Source organism: Brachycentrus maculatus, unplaced genomic scaffold (genome assembly GCF_059751285.1).
Source record: "Brachycentrus maculatus isolate JH-2025_06_01 unplaced genomic scaffold, ASM5975128v1 h1tg000004l, whole genome shotgun sequence".
Classification (NCBI taxonomy): domain Eukaryota; kingdom Metazoa; phylum Arthropoda; class Insecta; order Trichoptera; family Brachycentridae; genus Brachycentrus; species Brachycentrus maculatus.
This window is the reverse complement of record NW_028280759.1, coordinates 1,472,850-1,498,300: the sequence shown is the minus strand read 5'-3', so window position 1 is coordinate 1,498,300 and position 25,451 is coordinate 1,472,850. Positions and strand designations below refer to the sequence as shown.

General features: G+C 35.0%; 1 protein-coding gene across 7 annotated transcripts in view; it reads right to left on the bottom strand.

Annotated features, from left to right (window-relative positions):
* The window catches only part of tgo (Aryl hydrocarbon receptor nuclear translocator homolog tgo), a 133,759-nt gene that overhangs the window by 2,182 nt on the left and 106,126 nt on the right, over positions 1-25,451 (bottom strand). For 2 of the 7 annotated variants that reach the window (XM_088275467.1, XM_088275263.1), the window contains 9 exons: positions 11,536-11,708; positions 9,907-10,054; positions 9,156-9,350; positions 7,468-7,544; positions 5,811-6,021; positions 4,890-5,040; positions 3,085-3,284; positions 1,955-2,163; positions 722-884 (listed from right to left, as the gene is read on the bottom strand). In XM_088275467.1, coding sequence (XP_088131593.1) covers positions 722-884; positions 1,955-2,163; positions 3,085-3,284; positions 4,890-5,040; positions 5,811-6,021; positions 7,468-7,544; positions 9,156-9,350; positions 9,907-10,054; positions 11,536-11,708 — 1,527 coding nt within the window. Of the gene's footprint in view, positions 1-721; positions 885-1,954; positions 2,164-3,084; positions 3,285-4,889; positions 5,041-5,810; positions 6,022-7,467; positions 7,557-9,155; positions 9,351-9,906; positions 10,055-11,535; positions 11,709-25,451 lie in introns of all 7 variants that reach the window. The other 5 variants (XM_088275407.1, XM_088275117.1, XM_088275541.1 and 2 more) reach the window with 3 other exon arrangements.

Genomic DNA, 25,451 nt, shown 5'->3' with positions numbered 1-25,451 from the left:
ACAAACTTGCGTCCGACCCATCATGACGTATGGAATCAAAAGTAGAGCAGACACCGCTGCCACAAAAAACGCGCTCAGAGTGTCAGAAATGAAGACTCTAAGAAGCATAACAGGCAAGGGTCTTCGAGATAGAATCAGAAATGCCAGAATCAGGGAAATATGCGAGATTGAAGATGTCGTTAGGTGGGGAATCCAACGAAGGAGACAATGGTATGCGCATGTGAGGAGAATGGAACCATCCAGACTCCCCCACATCGCATTGTACGGCCAACTCCATGGTAGACGACTCTCGGGCAGACCACCAAAGAGATGGGTCGATAGCAGGGAATCGACGTCGCAGGAGGCTAATCCCTCTTAAAAACAGGCCGCAAGGCCTATAATAATAAGAAGAAGAAGAAGACAAATTGATGATAAGGAAGGCAAAGGAAGAATGGAGTTTAGGGAAGGAGGTAGAGGAAAAAACTAAGGGAAGAGGTTTGATGGACAGTTAGGATTTTAATGATAGATAGTTATTATGTATCAAATGTTAAATCTATCACAGATTTTTTGAGTTTACTCAGTTGTATTTTATTGTTAAAAAATTACATAAAAATTTATTTTGTGACAGTTGTTTCGCCTAGTTAAGGCATTAAAAATCAGTGTTTGATTTAGCATTTAACACAAATTAAAATGGAGAGTGGAAAAGATAGTTATTATTATGTTTGGATTTTGTGTGGTGTACCTGGCGGGGGGTTGGCGGGCTGCTGCTGGTAGTGGTGCTGCAGGTGGGGGTGGTGCGCGGGCGGGCGCTGGTGCAGCTGCGCGTAGGTGGGCGCGGCGGGCGGTGCGGGCGAGCGCGCCGGGGACAACGGCGCTGCGCCCCCATACTGGTAGCCCTCGCCACCCTGCGCAACAACACACAACTTCACTCAAATATCACCATTTCTCATTACCCTACCTACTAACATTGACTACTCTTAGACGATGAGTTCCTTCTACAAACTAGGTTAATTTGTGGAGTAATTGGATATTGGAAATACTGTAGAAAATAGCATTCATAAACTAAGTGCCTTATATAATTTCCCAGAATTTCATTAACATCCAGAATATGCAAAATAAATTAACCACCCTACTCTCAGGTTATTTTCTGAGAAACAGGCAAAAAACACCTATAGAATTATGAAAACAATATTTGTTGTATTTTTTGTGTGTCCAAATCTGGATTATCTCCAATTATAGGAGTTATTTTTCATATTATTTTTTGACATCTCATCGAAGATAAAGAAGAATGTGGAAGTCTGGGCATAGCCCCGTAAATGCAAGACTTCTATATTCTTCTTCATCTTTGATGAGATGTCGAAAAATAATTTCGTTATATTCATACCTCACAAATTTTTGCCACAATAGGTGCATTTAGGATGGAACTGATGAACTTTCTCGTTATCGCATCCCCTCTCTGTCTCGTCCAGATGTGTATCTGGTACGCATGAAATATTTTTACCTACGTAATCCAGGTTATTGCGGAATGGTGCAGAAGAAACATGCGTATCACGTACGCTTGTATGTGTAGGGCGGTTTAAAAATTTATCAATGACCTTTAAATGCATAAATGTCTCTATAGTAGACTACCGGATTTTAATTAATATGATCCCTGTGACCACCAGAGGTTGGTAAAATATGTTTTTTTTCTTTTGCGAAGATCAGCTCGTGTTTTTTTTAAATAATTTTGTAAAATACTTTTTGAATTTAAAGCATTTACAATGTGAATAGTTCTATGGTAGTGATGTGTAGTATTATTTGCATACTGTTGTGGTGATTGTTGAAGTGACTGACGAAGAGACGGGCACGTCTTGAAACCAATATACAAAAATCTCAATGAGTGGTTATATACTTACTAACATTAATATTTTTTTTCCAAAAAAAAGTTAAAATTAACCGGTAGTTAATATTTGATAGAATGATCATATCCCTTTACCTGTCGGATGGAATTGTTCCAATGTATGGTCTGTTGCGTGGGGCTGGCGGGCTTGTGCCGGGGCGGGCCAGGCGGAGCCTGCGGGGAGCCGTAAGGGGAGGGGTCGCCCCCCGCGCCCCCTCCCCCGCCCGGGTAGCCTCCGCCCCCTCCCCCGCCGCCGGGGTAGCCACCGCCCTCGTGGCCACTGGGAGGCCGCCCACTACCACCTCCTGGAAAACATATTCTCACTATATTATACCAAACTCAATGAGCAATTGTCTATATATGAGTAAAGTAAATATCAATTTATTTTTATATGTGTAAAACAATAATTTTAAGATAATTCAAAAAATATATATGCATATATGTGTAAGACTCTCGCACATTAAAAGTGAATATTTTTAAATTGTTTTTTATAGAATTTTTATGTCGTCCGCCTGACTTGAAAATATATATTGATTTCTCAAGACGTTTTTGGTGCTTTTTTGTAGTTTATTTGTTTTTTTTTCATTTACTAAAGGCTCGCAATCTTTCTGCACTTGTTTTTTTCTCCATTTGACTAAACTAATGAATATTAAAATGTGTTTAGCTCATCTACAGTTTAATATGCAAGCGTCTACTGGTTCCCTATGCTACGTATTAACACAGTACCCGCGACCCATGCGCGTACACTCTATGATGTATGCGAAAAAGAGAGTAGAGACGATCCTCTTACTCTTTCCTTTCAACTGGTGGTTGAATTCGGAGAAGCAGAATTCATTCAATCAAAATTAGTAATTGAGTCCACACCAAATTTGGTTTACAAATTTCTTCTTCTTTTAACCCTTTTCCGCGCCCAATGGTGCATAGGGCACTGCATCTTATAAAAGCAGTGTTATCTTGATCGTTAAATACACAAAGGAAAAGTGATCAGCCTTCCGCTTCTTCCCTTCAGGTGCAGTCCAGGATGATGTTAAATAAATGTTTAGACTGAAAAATAACTAATATTTATTTTGACCCTATTTGGAATCGAACCCGGGACCTCTAGTATGGTAACCTTGCGCACTAACCATTACACTACAGAGGCGAACAAATTTAACTAAAGAAAAGGGACAACTGCGTCAATCATTGGTTAACCACAGTCAAGTGGCCTAGTTGAAGGGATACAGTACCGGGTATTATCTCCTGCTGCATGTTCTGGTGGTGCACGAGGTGGTGCTGTGGCGGGGGCGCGTGGTGCTGGTGCGGCGGCGGGTGCTGGTGGTACAGGCCCGAGGGCGTGTCGCGGTGCCGCTGCGCCAGCGAGTAGTCGTATCCCTCGCCCCCTCCCACCGCCCCCACGGCTCCCGTTCCCCCGTCCGCATGCAGTGACCTGATACAGACACATCATTATCCCACATGCCAACTTTGACACCAGTCAGTGGGTTTTTCTTTAAACAGGCATAAGTTTATTGATCTTCTTCTTCTTCAAACCCTTATCCGCACCCGATGGTACATAGGGCACTGCATCATACAAACGCAGTGTTATCTTGATCGTTAACACATGAAGGGAAGGTGATCAGCCCTCCGCTTCAGGTACCAACCAGTCCAGGGTAATATTGAATAAATATTATAGTGAAAAAATCACTTATATTTATTTGACCTCCCCCCTGGGAATCGAACCCGGGGGATCTCCAGTATGGTAGCTGAGCGTGCTGACCATTGCACTACGGAGAATGAAATTTGGACATTAGAGGTTAAAAATGAAATCTTAACGTAAGCAACCAACAAACACTCTTGAATCCAAAACTTATCAATCACTTATATTTTTTTTACCCCCCCTGGGAATCGAACCCGGGACCTCCAGTACGGTAGCCCAGCGTGCTGACCATCACACTACGGAGGCGGACATCTCCATCAAGGGAAGTTTATTGATTGCATACAGAAATTAATATAAAATAGGCACGACAGTTATCAGAAAAGTTCTAGCAAATTTAGTTTCACCGGACAGATTAACCCTTTAAGTGCCAGGAGATAATATAAGTAAGTCTGTTCCCTGGTAGTCCGTAACACTTTAAGAAAAATAAAACCTGATAAAACTTTATTTTTTGTAATTATATTTAAAGGATATTATGAAGACTTGCCAAATATGAACACTGTTTTATGTTAAATATGTACATGTCGCTCACTCCTTTCAAGAACATCATAAATCAAAAATCCTCAATTTTCAGTTGTTGTTTTTGCATTTTTAAGAAAAGGTATTGTTTAATTATCTTTTAAACACAATAAATATTTTTCAAATGGAGAAATAACCTTTAGGTTTTACCTTAAAAGATCTGTTGCACAGTAAAAAGTTCAAGAAGTGGCTTGATATTTATTTTTAATACATTGTATTATATCTTTAAACTTTAAAAATGTTCTCCTGAAAAATCAAGTTTTTGTATTTATGACGTTCTTGAAAGGAGTGAGCGATTTGTTCCATATTTTAGATTATTATAATTAGTGCCCGACGTAGGAATAAACCAGCACAAATATGAGCGCAAATAGCTAAATGGTAATTTTATTTGGCCGGCCTGGCAAGCTCGAAATTGGAGAACCGATTAAATCATTTGCTTCTACAAAAATCTTTAGGACGGACATAAAAAAATCTTTGGAAAGTATGAACACTTGTAGCAATTCGCACTAATAAAGTTTTATGTGCAATAGATATAAAATTTGATTGAAATTTATAGCAAATACCAAATCTTAAATTAACTCCCAGTGCTAACATCTAAATTCCATTCTAAATTAAAATCTTTTTAGCTCTGTTTTAACCAAAATTATAAAACCTTTTATCCGTCTTTCCGGTTCATGCTCATTTGTACTCCTATATATGTATTCATGACAAAATGTTACAATAACTGGATGGTTGAAATCTATTTTTAGTAATTGGACAGCAATCGTTGTTACAATGATATACATATTTGTGTATGGAACGAATAATAAAACAGTATATTACTTGGCTGTGGTGTTGGTGCAGACAATATACTCCACATCATCAGTGTAAGGATTTAGGAAGGCGAAAGCAGATGTACGGAGCCATATCCACTCTCTATTCTTAGCTCGGAAGCGATACATCAATGATATCACTTGGCCTTTTAATTTTAGAACTGAAAAAAAAATGCATTACATTATTCTGAGATTCTACTCTGAGAACGCACAAAAGGCAAAATTAGTCACATTCGACAAGAAAAGCATAAAATGTTAACCATGTTGATTCAATTGCATTTTTTATGCACTATGCAATCATCCTTGGTGGCCACAGTTGTAACCGCTTCAAATGAATATATCTTTTTTTGCCGTTAACAAATCTAATCACTATATTTCGAGAAACAACTTAAAAATAAAGTAAAAAACATTCACTATTTCATAGTTAGTTTTAAAGTAACTACTTAGTTAGTTTTTCGAAAATAATAAGAGGTTAAATGTTAAATCTTAATGTAAACAACCAACACACACTCTTGAATCCAAAACTTAACAGTATCTGGAATTAATTGATTCAAATTCTTCTTCTTTAAACCTTTATCCGCACTCGATAGTGAAAAGGGCGCTGCATCATATAAAAGCAGTGTTATCTTGATTGATAACACACGAAGGAAAGGTGATCAGCTCTTTGCTTCAGGTACCAATCCAGGGTTATATTGAAAAAATATAAGAGTGAAAAATCACTTATATTTATTTGGCCTCCCCCCTGCGAATCGAACCCAGGGGATATCCAGTACGGTAGCCGAGCGTGCTGACCATTACACAACGGAGGATGAAGTTTGGGTATTAGAGGTTAAAAATTAAATCTTAACATAAGCAACCAACAAACACTCTTGAACCCAAAACTTAACAGTATCCGGAATAATTTGATTAAAATAAGTACAAAAAGTTCCACCTTGTTCAAAGTTCTCCTTCATATGTGTCTGGTCTTCCGGGTGGAAGAAGTCGAAGCAGCTCTTGCCGAGCAGGTCCTGCGGAGTGTAGCTGAGCAGCGCCGACACCCGCTGGTCCACGAAGCTGAACTTGCCGTCCAGCGAGTGGCGCGAGATGAACTCCGCCTGCCCGCTCGAACTCGACAGGTCCGACGCACTCGGGGTGGATGTTACCTGCAAATTTAGTCAAATCAACTATTCAATCAATTATCAGCATATATGAAATTCTAGAGTAGTTATAGATTTTTTTATTTAAGTTTTACTTAGTAAATACCACTATTTCTTAAAATCTATTGTGACACGTGTTTCGATGCATTCTGCATCATTTTCAATATGATGATAAGAAATAAAAAAAATAATAAAAATAGAAAACAGCTCCTACCCCCACTTCAACCGAGTTATTTCCTGCATCCCCATTTACTATATGAGGGGGGTATTAGTTTGACCATTTTTAAGATGGCAACAAAATAGTCAGTTTTTGGTTAGATATCCATCATGTAAGCAAGGTTATATATCCGAGAGCTAAGTCAAAAATGTTATTTAATGAAATAGAGTTAGACTTTTTCGATTTCTTCCATGTCGAAAAGTTAACTATGTTTTCATGGTTTGAATTTTAAAGTGTTCCGCCGATAAAGCAGAGTGCGACAGAAAAAAACAAAGATGGTGAAGTTACTTTAGTTTTGAGAAGGTCTTGATAAACTTATAGTCGTTTCTTTGTTTTACAAACAACAAAAGTGTTTCGAGTTTGAGATTTATTATTTTTAACTTCAGTATAAAATGTGTGACAAAATTTCGATAATGTGGTTTACGAAAAGATATTATTACTTAATAATGGAAAACCGTTTCCATGAGTTTTTACTTTGCGATTATGTATGCATTTAATATATTTTGATGCAATAATTCCCAAAAAAAGTAAAAAAAATTGTTAAAAACACTTTAGTTTATCAAGTTCTTCTCAAAACTGACATAACACATCACCATTTTGGTTTTTTTGTCACACTCTGTTTTACTGGCAGAAAACATTTTAAATTAAAAAATTAAGGGAATATATTTCATTCCATAAAAAAAACGATGAAAGTTCACATCGCTCACTCCTTTCAAGAACGTCATAAATCAAAAAACTTGATTTTTCAGGACAACGTTTTAAAAGTTTAAAAATATAATACAACGTATTAAAAATAAATATAAAGCCACTTATTGAACTTTTTACTGTGCAACAGATCTTTTAAGGTAAAACCTGTTTCTCCATTTGAAAAATATTTAATATATTTCAAAAAATAATTAAAATATTCCTTTTCTTCAAAATGCAAAAACAACACTTTCTGCCATGTAGCGGGTAAATATTAAGTTAAAACTATGCCGCTTTTGCTGGGATATAGTACATTTTCTGGGCATTCCGAAAACATGCACAACTGAAAATTGACGATTTTTGATTTATGACATTGTTGAAAGGAGTGAGCGACATGTACATTGGTATTGCAAATAATATATGCGGAAAACTAAATTATTTAGTTTTCCGCATATATTTTAATCAGCCAACGGTAAATATTTTTTATGATGTAATTTGACATGGAAAAAAGTTTTTTTTATAGGAATCATCAAAAGTAATAAATTAGTTACCTGTAATCGGCCAATGGCCACCAGACAGCAGTGGGAGGCGTGAGCCTCATCTTCTCCCTGTCTCTCCATCTGTACACCTGGAAACAGATCTGATAGCCTCATACTTAAAAAACAGTCACACAATTAAGTGCCATGCTCTATTGACTAACAGAAAATCTAAACAATAATACAATAACAATGTTTAAAAATAAATTATAAAATTCAGAGATCCTAAAAAATGAAAAGTGAGTTTAAGGCTAAGGGTGGTGACTGACCGGAGCATTTCATTGTAACGTAACGTCGTAACATCGCTCGCGGTGAGCATCAGCGAGCATCCGAAACTATGGATAGAGCGCTCGGCTTGCTATACTGACTATACGAATGCTCGCATCGTAACGTGTTACGTTACCGACAAAATGGCTCCGGTCAGTCACCACCCTAAAAAGAGTTTTATTATCAACACTCAATCATCAATATTATTAGACTTACACCTTTGTCACTTTCCATTATTGATATACTATAAATTAAATTTTTTGTGAGTTTAACATTTTAAAAATAATTTAATTTTACAGGTCAATAGATGGCACTTTTTTGAAGAATTAACTTATCTTACAAAATAAAGTAGGACCATATAATTCTGTATAATTTATACCACCAGCCACGAGTCACGATTCTTGATGCTGCATGGAGAACTGATTTCCGAATAATATATTCATCAAATTTAGAGACCATGATGGAAAAATAAAAATTAATGTACAAACATTTTGCTTTGTAAAACAATAATTTCAAGATATGTAGTAAAAGCTATTTTAAAAGAAAAAGCTATTTTATGTTTTATCGAATGGGATATCAAATAAATCTATTCTTCAGGTGAAAAACGGCAAGAGAATAAAAAAAAACTATTTTGTAAAAAAGGTGAAAATTAAAAAAATATGTTTGTCTGTATATTTTTACAAATTGATATGAGAATGAAGCAAAAATAAAATACAAAAAATTATTTGTATGTGTTTTTTACTCATAAAAAAATTTCAACATACTGGTAACATAATTTCTTACCCACAAAATAAATATCAACTTATAACATTTATCTCTGGAAATTTTCACATGTCAATATTGTAGACTGATTACAAACTTGTTTCATTAGAACAACTATAAACACATTGTTTTTGGGCAGTTTTTTCATCAACCCCAACCCTAATTATACTCGGACAGCCTGCCGCCCGACTCTCAGTAATCTCAAGTAACAGCAAACCCAATTCTGATCTGTACAATGTTTTTTGGCGTCTCTCGCACTCCACCAAAAATAATAAAATAGATCGCTGATAATTGTCTCCCGCTTTCTACCAACATTATTTTAATTTTTTTTAAAAAGAATAACTAGCAAAGCCTCTATTAGAGGCTTGTCTGCAGGTAGGATAGTAAGGATATGGAAGGTAAACGTGAAAAATACACCGCAAACACCCAGACCAATTGAAAATAAATATTTCTTGAATTTATTTTGAACTTGGCAGGAATCGAACCCCCGACGCCAGTTTCGCAGTCGAGCATCTATCCAACTACGCCACGGCACCTGTCTTGTAAAAGACGTTTTTAAGTTTTCCGGCAAACAATGTGTTACTACCAACACTATGTAAAATACGCTTTTAAGTGTTTCCCGCAAACAATGTGTTAAGTGCTCGGTCCACAATAGCTTGAGAATGTGTTCTTACCAGTTGGGGGCCAGTTCTTGATGTAACCAGTGCAGTGCACCACGGCGTAGTTGTGCCCGTCCCTGGCAGGTCCGAGGGAGTTGCGCTGCTTGAGGCGGCCCAGGTGCCCCCCTCCCCCTGCGCCAATTTCCCCTCCACCCACTTTCATGCGGCAGATGAAACCGCGCCGTGATCCCATACACAGACGCATCGAAGCTAAAAGTAACAAGTCAAATAGATAAAAATAATATAAGTATTTGCTTAACCCAAGAAGACTTTGGTCCTCAGATGCGGTGTGTAGTATGCGGAGGGCAAAAGCAACAGATTTAAAGCATGCTGGCAGACAATAAGAGGGCAAGAACGAGATTTAATAAAATGATTTGCCAACAACCTTGTAGCCCATTTCGCACAAATCACCTACATCACAGTTCTAACATATTACTACTTACCTTTACCCAATGGTGGATAGGGCGCTGCCTCAAAGTGACGTAATGTTTATTCAGTTATTTATTATAAGAAGGCAAGATGATCAGTCCTGCGCTGAAGCGCATGGAAGCCCTGGACTGATACCTTAAGGTTAATTTTGAATAAATATTAGAGTGAAAAATCACTTAAATTTACGTTAAACCATTTTTTTTTCAACTTTTAAGACAAGTTTAACATTGTCTAGTGGATTATTATAAACAAAAAATTTAAGATTTGATATAGATCAAGTAGAATAAGATATGGTTTAATATCACATATTCAGCATGAAAGATGGTTAATTGCTCACATTGGTGTCCCTCCTTCTTGACAGTCCCAGTCTTGAGATCGAGTATGCGGCCGGTGTTCTGCGGTTCCTGTGTACTAAGCTGCTCTCGAACCTTCTCCACATCCTCGGGATGCACATTGTCATACATGCACGATCCGTACCATTCACTCTGAAAATAAAACACAAAGTAAATACATTACATTATTACTTCCTTCAAAAATCAATTGGAGAATGCAATACTAAGGAATTTTAACAAAACTTTAAATATTTCAATAAACTCCCTTAAGAAATTAAAAAATAGAAGATATAAACATTTTTAAGAAAAAAATTAATACCCATTACATATATATCTTGAAAAAATATATAAAAAAGACTACTATACCATTAATTATATAAAACATTAAACCATGAGTGTAAGTCCCTCTCCAAGCACAAGAGCTCAGTCTCTTTTTTGGAGAGGCACAGCGAATCTAAAACTAAAAGTTTGCCATATGTATAAATGTTTAGAAAATGTATTACGTTGTACTTAAAAATGTATCTATATTGAATAAATAAAATTATAAAATTAAAAAAATAATTGGCATAATAATAAAAACGAAATACCAGAAAGCTGAGATCTAGCAATCAGGCATAAGTTAAAAGTGAATATGTACAGTAGAGAACAGGGAAGGTAATATTGAGGAGGGGTGAGTTGTTACAAAAAAAAAATTGACTACCTGAAATCTATTTATTATATTCACATAATGTTAGTTATATCTTAATGCAGAATCCTCTTATAGCCGGTGCATAATTAACACATTATGGACAGGAAAGGTATGTCTACCCGGTTGGTCGATTGATACTTACGGACAGAAAGGGTATTTTTACCCTCTGCGCTAGCCTCATTTCAAAGCCAGAAAATAATGAATTACAAATTTAATGTTTTTATATGAATATTATGTACCAATTTCTTTGTTAAGGTCTTAACTATATGTACATAATTATCAAATTCTGTCGCCAGGTCTGCAGGTGTAAAAAACACCTGTACTTAGTGTGTTAATTATCAGTTAGTCCATTAGAGTTACTTTGAGACACGGAAACACTTTTAACAGTCTTAATTTGATTACAATTGATCATCATAGGCGAAATTCCGCCAGGACCTGCGGACATGACACCTATGCATACTGTATGACATACACGTTGCAGGACCTTATGGTAGAAGAGTTATTTAATCCTTATAGTGCTGAGCTTATTTTCACAAATTTTGCATAAATTGCTAATTGCTTTTCACCATCACTACTTGACGAATTTGACATTTTGTAGGTAGAAATAAAAAACTTTTACTTAAAAAAAAAAAAAAATCAATGTTAAATTAACAGCAAAATAATTTTAAATGGTTATTTATAAATGTTATGAACTTATTAAAAACGTTATACATGCGCGCGCTAAGACACGTCCGTACAGGTCGATACCTAAATCAAACTGCACAATAGTCGGTATTCCGACGCTCCGCACTTTATACGCAATAATAGAGTCGATCTATCGACGGTTCGCACTCTAAGGGTTAAGTTGTAAAAACTTGCCTCTGTAACAACAAGCCGACTTCCCCTACCACCTACACCATACTGGAAAAATATAAATACTATACCACCATTAAAATAAATATATTACCTGTGAATAGTTTAGGACAGGGGCCACAGAGTCGGACACGTAGATGACTCTGCCGGTGTCACAGCTGACCACAAACAGGAAGCCATCGGCCGCCTCCAGGATCAGGTGCTTCAGCTCCTGGTCAGTGAGGAAGGAGGGCTTGTATGTGCCATCACTCGATGTGTTGCCTGTACCTGCCGATAATATTTTCCAACATTAATCTATGTTTTAATTAATTATTAATAATCTATGGGTGGGTAAGGCAACGAAGGAGACAATGGTATGCGCATGTGAGGAGAATGGAACCATCCAGACTCCCCCGCATCGCACTGTACGGCCAACCCCATGGTAGACTCCCGGGCAAACCACCAAAGAGATGGGCCGATAGCTGGGAATCGACGTCGCAGGAGGCTAATCCCACTTAAAAAAAGGCCGCAGGGCTTATAATAAGAAGAAGAATCTTTGTTTGACATCATATAAAATGTGAATTATAACTTTTCGTAAAAATGTATCAAAAAAGGTTCAATAAAATTTCTTGGCTGAAAAATGTTTATATGAGGAAGGAATCATAGTGAAAAGCTTCAACAAATTACAAACTGACTTATAATTTTATCCACTTCTTTATTATAATTTTATCCAATTTCTTGGAGCAAGATTGCAATTAATGACGAAATTTGTTACGTTAATACTTTATTTACTATGCATTTTCACATAAATTTACTCCAACCACTACCATCACGCCATTTCCCCGCAGGGGTAGGCAGGAAGAAAGTTTTTTTTATATTTATTTATGTATATATATATATATATATATATATATATATATATATATATATATATATATATATATATATATATATATATATATATATATATATATATATATATATATATATATATATATATATATATATATATATATATATATATATATATATATATATATATATATAATATATATATATATATATATATATATATATATATATATATATATATATATATATATATATATATATATATATATATATATATATATATATATATATATATATATATATATATATATATATATATATATATATATATATATATATATATATATATATATATATATATATATATATATATATATATATATATATATATATATATATATATATATATATATATATATATATATATATATATATATATATATATATATATATATATATATATATACATATACATATACATATACATATATATATATATATATATATATATATATATATATATATATATATATATATATATATATATATATATATATATATATATATATATATATATATATATATATATATATATATATATATATATATATATATATATATATATATATATATATATATATATATATATATATATATATATATATATATATATATATATATATATATATATATATATATATATATATATATATATATATATATATATATATATATATATATATATATATATATATATATATATATATATATATATATATATATATATATATATATATATATATATATATATATATATATATATATATATATATATATATATATATATATATTATATATATATATATATATATATATATATATATATATATATATATATATATATATATATATATATATATATATATATATATATATATATATATATATATATATATATATATATATATATATATATATATATATATATATATATATATATATATATATATATATATATATATATATATATATATATATATATATATATATATATATATATATATATATATATATATATATATATATATATATATATATATATATACATATACAGAAAAATGAAAATACTTTAATATGAGAAAAAACGTTAGCAACAAGATTCGAATCGCGATAAATGTATTAGTAAAAAAAATGCGGCGCTAAGATCAATGGAAAAAATTAAGCGAATATAGAAATCGTAATTGCTATTGTTTTAATAACTCAATCAGGCCGCGCGGATAACCGGGGTTAGCGGGTTAGCGGGGGCACGTTCACGAAACGCTCGTAGGCCGCTGTAGGCGGAGCGAGTTAGGAGATAATAGCACTGCTCGCATCGGGTTCAACTACTCCCGCCGCGCGCCGTGGGAACGCGATCCGCCACCGATCCGCCGCGCGCCGGTGCCCGATATCCCAACTCGCTGTCGAGCCATGCATGCTGGGTTTATTGTCAAATAGGTACCTCACTGTCAGGACATGATGCTACGGACTGGGTTTATTGTCAAATAGGTACCTCACTGTTGGGACATTATGCTACGGACTGGCTTTATTGTCAAAGAGGTACCTCACTGTCGGGACATGATGCTACGGACTGGGTTTATTGTCAAATAGGTACCTCACTGTTGGGACATTATGCTACGGACTGGCTTTATTGTCAAATAGGTACCTAACTGTCGGGACATGATGCTACGGACTGGGTTTATTGTCAAATAGGTACCTCACTGTTGGGACATTATGCTACGGACTGGCTTTATTGTCAAATAGGTACCTCACTGTCGGGTCATGATGCTACGGACAGGGTTTATTGTCAAATAGGTACCTCACTGTCGTGGCATGTATGCTACGGACTGGGTTTATTGTCGCATAAGTACACAGCGCACATGATCAACTGATAAAAACGAAAATACCGAAATATATCCGGATTTAAATTGAATCAGTTACTGATCTCAGAACTGACTTACACGGAGTCATCAGTCGTGAACATTGAAGTCAGCACTGACGCGAGAGCGCTATACTGACGTGAAATCTATTTATACGATAGCAGCACCAAGTCAGCACTGACTTGCCTGGCCTTCATTAGCGAAAACCACTATTTAAAAAAAGTAGTATATACTCATTATTAATTTATTTATAATATTGTGTCGTCACTGGGATTTCCGTGCCGAGGGCACATTTAACAACATTTGTTTATTATAGTGGTAAAGTTTCGAAAAAAGCATACCTAGAATGACTTAATATTTCACCCGTTAGCTGAGATGTTACCATTAGCAAAACATTCCCCGATCAAGAAAATAACTACATATAAATAATTTTATCTCGATAACAAATTGTTAATTATTTAACATTTAATCGCCTATTAGCGTGAAAATTGTCGCATAATTATAAATATTGGCAATAAAGATAAGTACTAATGTATGATAAACGTAATATGTATTAAGTGTATGTACAGTATTAGCGCGAGCTTTCCACTTATAAATCTTGAGATTGAGTAGTGCAGTAAAACCTCGATATGACGGACCTCTATTTAAAACGGACGAACTTCAGATATAACGGACAAAAAATCCGGTCTCGTGTAAAAAAAATAAAAACGTCAAGTTAATATAAAACATGCCTATCGACGCATGTAAACAATTCTTAGCGGCCATGATAATCACAAATTGTGTCTCAACATTTCTGAAGTGCAAAAAAAACTTGATTCCTTTTTCAAAGTAGGATTACTGAAAGGAAGCGCGTTGATATCAAACAGCAACGTCACTTCACGACAAATATCCGAAGATGGTAAATATAATAAAAATATCTCCTCTTATATAACAAACTAACCGACCATCACGCCGCTTCCTCGCAGGGGTAGGCAGAGAGAATAGAAAGCCACACCACTCTGTCTTGCCAAACATTCTTCGCCTCTTCCACGTTTATGCATCTCCTCATACATACCCGCCGATTATTTTGACTCGTAACCTGACCGCTTTCAAGTTCTCCTATATCCTTTATTTATTGTTATTACAATGTATATAGCTTAAATCACTCGCTTGATAAAAATAAAATAAAAAATAGAATTTGGTTTGTGTTTTGTATTGTTTATTTATATCTAGCCTCCGTAGTGTAATGGTCAGCACGCTCGGCTACCGTTCTGGAGGTCCCGGGTTCGATTCCCAGAGGGGGTCAAATAATTATAAGTGATTTTTTCACTCTAATATTTATTCAATATTACCCTGGACTGGTACCTGAAGCGGAGGGCTGATCACCTTTCCTTCGTGTGTTAACGATCAAGATAACACTGTGTTTGTATAATGCAGTGCCCTATGCGCCATTGGGGTCCGGATAAGGGTTTGAATTTGAAATATCTAAACACAGTGGTCATATTTTTTTTTTTTTAAGTTATACATTTTATTTTAAACCTATTTTTATATAACGGACTTTCAGTTTTAACGGACACTTCTTCCCCCCAATAAGTCTGTTATATCGAGGTTTTACTGTGTTAGCAAGGCGTTAGCGTGAATAAGTTACTAGTTCTCTCCACCGCTGCAGTAGTGACTCGGACGACCCAAGGCGGAAAGTCACGAACTTAGAATAAACCGAATTTAGAAAGTACACAAATTACCTACGACTCTTGAAATTAAAAGCGCACGGTTATAAAACTGAAAGCGATAAAAATGACGAATGGCTTCGGTTTTCCTTTCCATTTCCACACAACAAACGTAAATAATTGTCGAGATTACATCTCCGGCTTTATTACTCGGTTAAAGTCAAAATAAAGCGTATTTCACCCCCTGTTTGCTAACAATCGTAAAAGGCACCGTAATCGACCGATGAGATTCTGATACAAGTTATCAAATTAACCAAACTCAGGAAAAATACAGTAAAAAATATAGTGACGTTCAATAACCGTTTAAAAATATAATCGACAAATATAAACGTTGTAATTTATTCACTTGATGATCTATAATAGTACGATTTTTTACACCTAAATAAAATAATTAATAACATAGCCTTCTTGCACCAACTTAAGGTCCAACATACGATAAATCGCAACTTAATTCACCTTAAACCCTGGTAACATTTGACGCCATTGAATTTTTTGCTTAAAACACCGTTTTTGTATTGAAAAAATAAGTTTGTCTTCCAAATCAATATATGGTTTTGAAAAGAAAAGAACTATTGAAAGGTAAGGAGTTAAAAAATATTTTTTCAATATATATTTTTATAAAAACCAAATAACAATGTTTATTTTTTTAAATATGCGCGGAAAGACTTTTAGCTCCTAGCGCAACCAGTCGCGTTCTGAATTTGAACGTTTGAGACCTCAGCCTTAATAATATCAGTATTTCTACACCACTAAGTACTTGTTTATATTGCTGTCGTTATGCGGAGGAGATTGGTTCATTCTGGTTGTAAAATTTCCAAATAACTTGAATCTACATGATGATTGAGGTGCACGGTACGCAGTGTACAGTTCGGTGTGGTGGTATGGTGGTATGGTGGTACGGTTTCCTCTAGCACGATGTGAACAAGACTATCCTGCAGATTTCACACGGTATCATCACACATCACACCTGAGAGGATGATTGACGTAGCGCCTTCACAGATTGACCATGCTCATTTCATCTCAACTGGCAAGGGGAAAACGGGGCTGGATAAAAGGTAATTTCGCTTCATTATAAATATGTATTTTATTTTTAATATAAGTTTTACTTAGCAAATACCATCATTTTCAAACGATACGGAATGCATCGAAACACGCGTCACAGTTGATTTAAAGAAATAGTGGTATATACTAAGTAAAACTTAAATTAAAAATGGATAGATTTGACCACAAAGTGACTGCCGAATCAATTGATGAATTATATATTTTAATTTATCGATGGGAAATTGTTATTTTTTTAATAACAAAAATTGTCGGGGGTTAGTTTCCTATTTTAAATGTCAATTTCAAAAACTAATAAAAATGTCATCCAACTCATACATACATGTATCGCGCAGTTAGATTTGTATGTGTTTCAAATCTTATGATAGAAATAAATAAAATTGAAATGTCGAAGTGTGAAGTTTACAGTTAGGAGTTATTTTTATACTTTTGACATCTCAACGTAGATGTATTAAGGTTAACAAGAGTGAAAAACAAAGGGCAAAATGTAAAATTTAAAGCAATAAAAGGTACAGTAAAGGTATAGGCAAATAAAAAAACAGAAGAAAAATGTAAAATGATTCAGTAGATGGTGTTGATCCGCTCTACCCTCCCGATAAATGAGCACAAAACAACAACAGTTCCTATGTCCATCAAACACTAACGAAGCGTCCGTTTTTCCACTTTTAATTAACGAAGTCGGAATATTAATGCGCTCGCCACCGCGTGACATGGCCGCACGGATAATATTCAATAAATAGTATTAGCAGACAACACAAACTACCAGCCACTAGACAAGATTGAGGAGTGATGGACAAGTTAACAGCTATTCACACGTAGCCACTCATTATTCCCAATTAAATCCGGTTTGGCTTGTCGACACAAAAATCAATTGAGCCATTTCAATACGTCTATGGCATGTAAAACAGATCGAATGCAACGTACCTGTTGTGATGTGTCAGAATTATGACAATATTTATTTATCTACACCTAGTTGAACATTAATAACATGATGCAAAGTGAGAAATAAACATCGGTTGGTCCAGGGAGGCATATAGAACCCTAAATGAAAAGCTTCCGATGACTGATCTCTCCCCTTGCTAGCTCATAATATTCCTTACGCAAGACGAATAAAATTACTTAATAAAGAATTTTTAAAATGTATTCATCCGAAGGTTCTTTCTTACATTCATATTATCAGATAAATACGTAGAAAATAGAAAATATATTTATTACTAGGCATAAGAATATTTCAATTTCCCAACAGTGGTATGGGGCTGATGGCTTCCTCGTCAGATTGTTTCGTGCGATCCGTAACATACGGTTTTTATTATTACGTTTAAAGCCCAGTAATCATTAGCCCGCAACTTAATTTTCATGAAACCCGGGTAACGTTTACCTAACTTGATTTTTTTCTTCTTATAAAAAAAACTCAAGTACGTTAAACGTTACCTGGGTTTCAAGAAAATTAAGTTGCGTCCGCCTCCGTAGTGTAATGGTCAGCACTCTCGGCTACCGTTCTGGAGGTCCCGGGTTCGATTCCCAGGGGGGTCAAATAAATATAAGTGATGTTTTCACTGAAATATTTATTCAATATTACCCTGGACTGGTACCTGAAGCGGAGGGCTGATCACCTTTCCTTCATGTGTAAACGATCAAGATAACACTGCGTTTTTATGAAGCAGTGCCCTGTGCACTGCTTCATATAAACGGGGTGCGGATAAGGGTTTTATTATTATTATTATTATTATTATTAATCATTAGCCCGCAACTTAATTTTCTTGAAACCCAGGTAACGTTTAACGTACTTGATTTTTTTTCTTCTCAAAACACCATTTTCGTTTTGAAAAAATAGTCGCTTACCGAACAGCCGGTCGCTTACTGAATTCTATGTTTACGAGTAAGAAGGCCTTAAGACGATTAATATACAAACAAAAAAATAAAATTCATACATAAATACATATGAACTTCTAAATATATTTATGTATCGCACCTAAGTAGATACCGAGAGAGATAAATGTAGTTTGTCCCGAAGAAGTATCAAGTCCAGTCTCAGAAGGCACATTACGGGAATCGCCAGTTAGTAAAATTTATAACGGGGTTGCTTAATTAGTACCAGAATGTATCTTTATCTTTTCGGGACGTGAAGCGGGGAATTGTAATGAATAGACCCCAGTAGAGTCATTTTGGAACCACTTATAAACAATGATACTTTTCCAGTGTTTATTCTAAACTTTGCAACGAATAAATGTAGTAAATATGATGTCATTCCACAAAGTTAATGCCGAATCAATAAATAATATGATATTTCTATATGATAGTTCATAAGGAACTGTCACGAGAGGTGGTATCATACATGATAAAAATAGTGAAGGACATTGGTAACATAAACCAAGCTAGGACACAAAATGCCGAACCCTCTTCTAGCGGAACGAAAGGTCTGCTAATGACAACCAACAGTCCGCCTTCTCCCGAGGAGTATACGTGGTTTCCTCCCAGCAATGAGCAAATGCTGAGAAGTTCCCGATTGGTCCACACTAGATTATCCCTCCTGTTCCCAACACAGATTCAAATAAAAAAAAACACATTGAATTAGTTAGAAGAAACAAAAATCCACGAAATGATCTATAAACCTTGTACATAACAAGCAAGGTAAATGATAAATGCAAGTCCTATCTAAAAAAAAAGTAAATATGATATTCAGAACTGTGGCAGAAAACTGCGGAATCCTTCGACTAATGTTTGTTTAGCAGTAAAGTCGTCTGCAGGCGGTAATTCAGCAAATAGACGAATAATGACGACGAGAAAGAATGGTTCGTGACGGGATCGGAGAGCGATTATGGTAGCGGTTTTATAATCGAGCAATCCTAAACACGACGCCGCGCCGGCACTGAAATTTCCATACAACGGGAAGCCAACTTAACGGAATGCAGCGCGGGTACAAGTAGTCTGCTCACCGCACATCCTGCGGTGTACTCTGCAGTCACCTAGTACGGAGGGTGGTGGACTCTAACGAGGAATGTATTCCATTATGTGAAAATACCGCCAAGGTATTGAGAAATTAGAAAGAAAATCGCTTATTGGATGCTCTCCATTCGATTCGAACCGTTCTACGACCTACCGTTTACTGACGGCGAAGAACATAAACATCCTTCAAGTTCGGAATAAATAAGCTTCTTGTACGAAAAGAACAGTACATGTTTTTTATTGACGTTTTCAAATCTAAAGTAATTTATGCTTTATTTTTTATTAATATATATTTTCGTTAGATAATTATTTCAAATAAACTATTTTTGCATCAAATGTGGTTACAGGTTTGGAGCTCAAACCCAGAAACTCAAGAGTCCGCGATGCTAACCACGGAACCATAACAGGACTTTGATATTGAAGGTTTTTGATCTTTATCATCGCTTAAGCTTCAGCGTTTCCTACAGCTACCGTGCTGTAGGTCCCAGGCTCGATTCCCGGGGGCTCAAAATTATTTTAAGTAAAAATCGCTTATAATTATATAAGCGATTTTTACTCAATAATTTTGATATTATTTCACATAATATTTATACAATACATATCCCCATGGACGACTGAAACGTAAGATCTTGCCTTTATGAATACCAAAAGAATACTGCTCTATATGATGCAGTGCCCTACACAACATTGGATGCGGATAAGGGTTAGAAGATACAAACACCAGTTGATACGTTTGTCGTATGTCCTTATCTAATCTCGAATTAAATTCTATGTATCCGGATCCTTTTGTAGATGTTGATTAAACTTGGCTCCTAAAAATGCAAACAAAACGTACACCGTACTAAACGATTTACTAATTATATAAAATAATTAATTGGTGGTATTTTCTCAATTACCCAGTGCACACCTGTACAGAAAATTTTGTTACGGAACCGGAGAAAAGTGTACTAGGAACGGGACGGTAGCTCGCTCCACGGAAAAGAATGTAATTTCCTAGATTTCATTTTAATGAGGTACCTTCCTGCCGTAGCGCGACAAAGGGTGTGGAGGAGAGAGCAATCTGTGGGCGGTGAGGGGAGGCTCGAGAATAACACAACACACGGTGTACAGATCTCCGTTACATATGTAGGAAGCACGGCCAGAATTGGAGTGTGGGCAAAGCATACCCATCGCGTCCCTCAGTTGCGGGCTGCAGAGGTAATCGGTGATCGGTAGGTGATCTTCCCTCGGGCTAGTGTTAACACGGCCGCGGCCACAATGCCTGTAATTATCACGTGTCGATCTGCCCAACTCCGATTCAATCAAGCTTATTTATTCGCTCTCGTTAATAAACCACGCGTAGAACGTCGAAACATCGCGGTATTTGCGAATGTACAAATGGAAATTACGATTAGGATTAATTACATTATCTAGTTTGCGCGGGCGAATAATGCCTTGTTTCGATAGCCGTAAAGACGACCAATTAATATTTTCTTTTTTCTTTTCTTCTTATATTAGATCTGAGAACTGTTTTTTTTTCTTAAAGAAAGTGACTCCTCTGATGTTGGCGCCCAGCTATCCTTTCATCTCTTTGGTGGTCTTCCGGGAAAGCGGTGACCCGGTGGTATCTCGTTAGCCGCATTGATCCATCCATCTTGTTGATATGGTCTCTCCAAAATCTTCTTCTTTCTCTACTCCATCAAACGACATCTTCTATCTTACAGGTCCGCCTAATATCTCCATTTCGAATTCTGTCTCTGAGCCTCCTCCTGTAATGGCCCTTAAAACTTTCATTTCCGATACTCGGAGTAGGTTTTTGATTCTGATTGTGTCGGCTCTTGTCTCCACCAAATACGTCATCATTGGTCTTAGCCACGTTTTGTTTATTCTTTTTTTGGTTCTGATTTTGATGATTTCATATATTGTCGTTAAATATCATCGTTTTCATGATCGCTGATGCTCTTGTATACGTTTATACTATTTGATATTAGGTATGGGGCTCGTTCCCCGCGCTGCTATAACTTGATTCTGTTTGTCCTACTTTTATTCCTGTGATACAGTCTCGAATTTCGGCTCTGAGATCTGGAGTATTTTCCGCTTGAATCCTCAAAATTTCGCGGTATGATAAACTCAGCACAATTTTAATATATCACAATATGAAGTCATATTGCTATTTTAATAAATATTGAATTATACATACTTATATGTAATTATTATTCTATTTGGCCTCAAAAATTAGTGGCAATTTGCACCAGAGAACACGTAACACACGTTGGGATTACACGGTAATTGTAGTAATAATCGGTGAAAATGTGATCACATTATCACGTGGTACGAGCGCTGGTTCACGTCCCGGGTCGGCCTCTATCACTTCCTCGGTCCATTACCGATACGAGGCGTAATCATATAACTCCGTACCTAATAATTCTACCGCCCCCAGCTGGTAGGTCATGGCTATACACAAATAGTATACCTGCATATATGCGCTGTACTTACATAGGCCAGTCGTCAGGTAATTTGAAATTGCATTAATTAAATACTGCAGCTTTTAGTTTGTAATCGTTAAAAGGGCTCACTGGTAGCCCGATGACAGATTTCTTACCCTGTTTCGTTAGTCCCCATCTTAAATTATGCATATTTAAACTTAAGACTGATTTTGAAATTTAATTATCTACATTATAACTTAGTTTTTCTCTTTTTCTAAGATCGATATATTTTAACTTATACTTGAAGACGAGGTGAAACTTTACTACTGTACTATCGAGTCCCCCTCCATGTTTCCAGTTTGGCTACCACGCTGTAGGTCCCGGGTTCGATTCCAAGGGGGGTCAAATAAAGAGTGTTTTTTTTTCATCCAAATATTGCACCAATTTGATGCAGTGCCCTATGCAACATTGGGTGCGGATGTAGGTGAGCAGAAAAATTATCGAGATTTAAAACATTATTGTACTTTTATTATATCATAGATGTATTAATATTTTATTATAACAGGTTATCGGATTTCTCGATCCGTTAGAAAAATAATTTAACGAGACATATTAAGCTTCTTTCAGATATTTGATCAAATTGATTTGACCTGTTAACACTTTTAAGAGAGGAAAAAAATCGAGCACGACGATGGCAAAAACTATTTGCCGAAACACCGGGGAGTGTATGAATATAGCGAGAGGAGTGATGCGAGCGATCTGTTAGTAAAGCGATGTTTATCTATCGACTCGAGACATCTGCTATGCATATTCAAGGGATGGATATTAAATAAGAGGGATTCAAGTGTAGCTGTATCCAGTGCATCAACATTTCCTGGTATAAAATTGTACCGCTGTATTGATATCTTCATCATTTTTCTTCCCTCGCAATAATCATTGATATCTTCATTTTATAAGCAGGTGTTCTGAATAATTATTATGGTACTGAAATAAAAGTATTCACCGAAGTTTTTCAGCCAAACGACGCTTCTTGTTATTAAACCGTATCTCCCTTCAATCTTTCCTTATAATACTGATTTGTGATTAAAATGGCCTCGAGCTTATCGCTAGTCAGGACATGCCCACAAGAAATATGATTGATGAATAATTATTGATAAATATGTAGATTTATTCCATCCACGAGTAAGAAGAAATGAAAAAAAAGTAAGAGAAAACACTTAAAATAAAATATTCACATTCACCTATTCTAAGGTGTGAAGTGAACCGCGGTAGCTGCGTGGTATAAAACTATAAAGATTTAATAAAAATTAACTTTTACATATATTTATGATAAAATTGCCGTTCCGTGCCTCGGCAGATTGTCCGAATGTGTTAAATAAAAATTAAGAATTAAACGAAAGGTGCGAAAACACCGCACTAACCCTTTTTCATATGAATATAAATTAAAAGCCACCGTTAAAATATAACGCAAATTTTGATTAGAAATGTGTTTCAATAAACTATTATAAGTAAACTACAAACTGTTAATATGAAAAGAAAACTTCAGATTACAAATACATGTGTGTGTACATATCGCTCACTCCTTTCAAGAACGTCATAAATCAAAAAACTTGATTTTTCAGGAGAACGTTTTTAAAGTTTAAAAATATAACACAATGTATTAAAAATCAATATCAAGCCACTTATTCAACTTTTTATTGTGCAACAGATCTTTTTAGGTAAAACCTGAAGGTTTTTTCTCCATTTGAAAAGTATTTAGTATGTTTAAAAAAATAATTAAACATTACCTTTTCTTCAAAATGCAAAAACAACACTTTCTGCCCTGTAGCGGGTAAATATTAAGTTACAAATACGCCTCTTTTGCTGGGATATAGTACATTTTCTGGGCATTCCGAAAACACGCACAACTGAAAATTGACGATTTTAGATTTATGACGTTCTTGAAAGGAGTGAGCGATATTTTCTTAGCGAATAACACGTACATAATAATATTCGCAGCGTTTGGAGCATTTATGTTTACTTCAAACTATAAATGAAAATATAATTAAAATAATTTGATTGGATGTTACAGAGAGGGCAAATAATGAACTTCAATACGAATATAAAATTACTATACGTAAGGTTGAAGGTTAACTGGTACCGGCAAACTCCCCTTTACCGACTGCATGCAACTAAATCTCTTGCCGGTGATGCAGTGGATATAACCGCGGAGAGTTCATGCATTTTAATACTGCATTTACCTGGTTATTGCAGGCCACAGAAACAACTTGTTTGAAAAGAAAATATATATGATGTTTTACTAAAAATAAAATAATATATGTTTAATTGAATTTTTAGCTAACGTTTGCATTTATATTACATACTTATGGAGCCTGAAATGCACATTTATCTTTTTAAATTGCAATTAAATATAAAATTACGATATTATTTTTAACATCTCATCAAAGACGAAGAAGAATATGGAAGTCTGGACATTTACGGGGCTGACGACCGTCATAGGCTGGTTTAAGTGATCACTTTACACACGTATAACGTTCACCAATTCTACCCATTATTGACAACCACACTACTCAAATTCTTGGAAGTTCTATATATATGAACCAATTTAGAAACCTTGTTCTTGAATCACTAGAACTTCACTAGAGACATCTATTGGTGAGATGTAAAGAAGCTTTTTATTAAGCAGAAACTCTTATATTAGTATGCGAGGTCCGAATCCTGGATTATAATCACACACATGAGAAACGCCAGAAAATACCATTTTCATTTTTATTATTAAGCTTATAATTTGACCAGATAATTTATTTACAACATTTTAAGTGTGTCCAAATACTATGAAAATGACTCCTGTAATTGGAGATAATCCAGATTTTGTGAACAAGTATTTGGACACACTCAAAATGTTGTAAAATTACAATGGTAAAATGCTATTAAAAAAATAATATAAAAAAAAACACAAGAGCAAGATGGCCGTTCTTGAGTTTTAAGTGAAATCCTATTATATGAGTACAAAAAATAACAATCACGTTGAATTAAAAATATCACATAAGATTAATTTGTACGTTATTCTAATATTTTAGACTGAAAGGAGGTCCGGGTATATTTTCATTAATGTTTATTAGTGGTTTGAGAGAAGAGCAAAGTAGT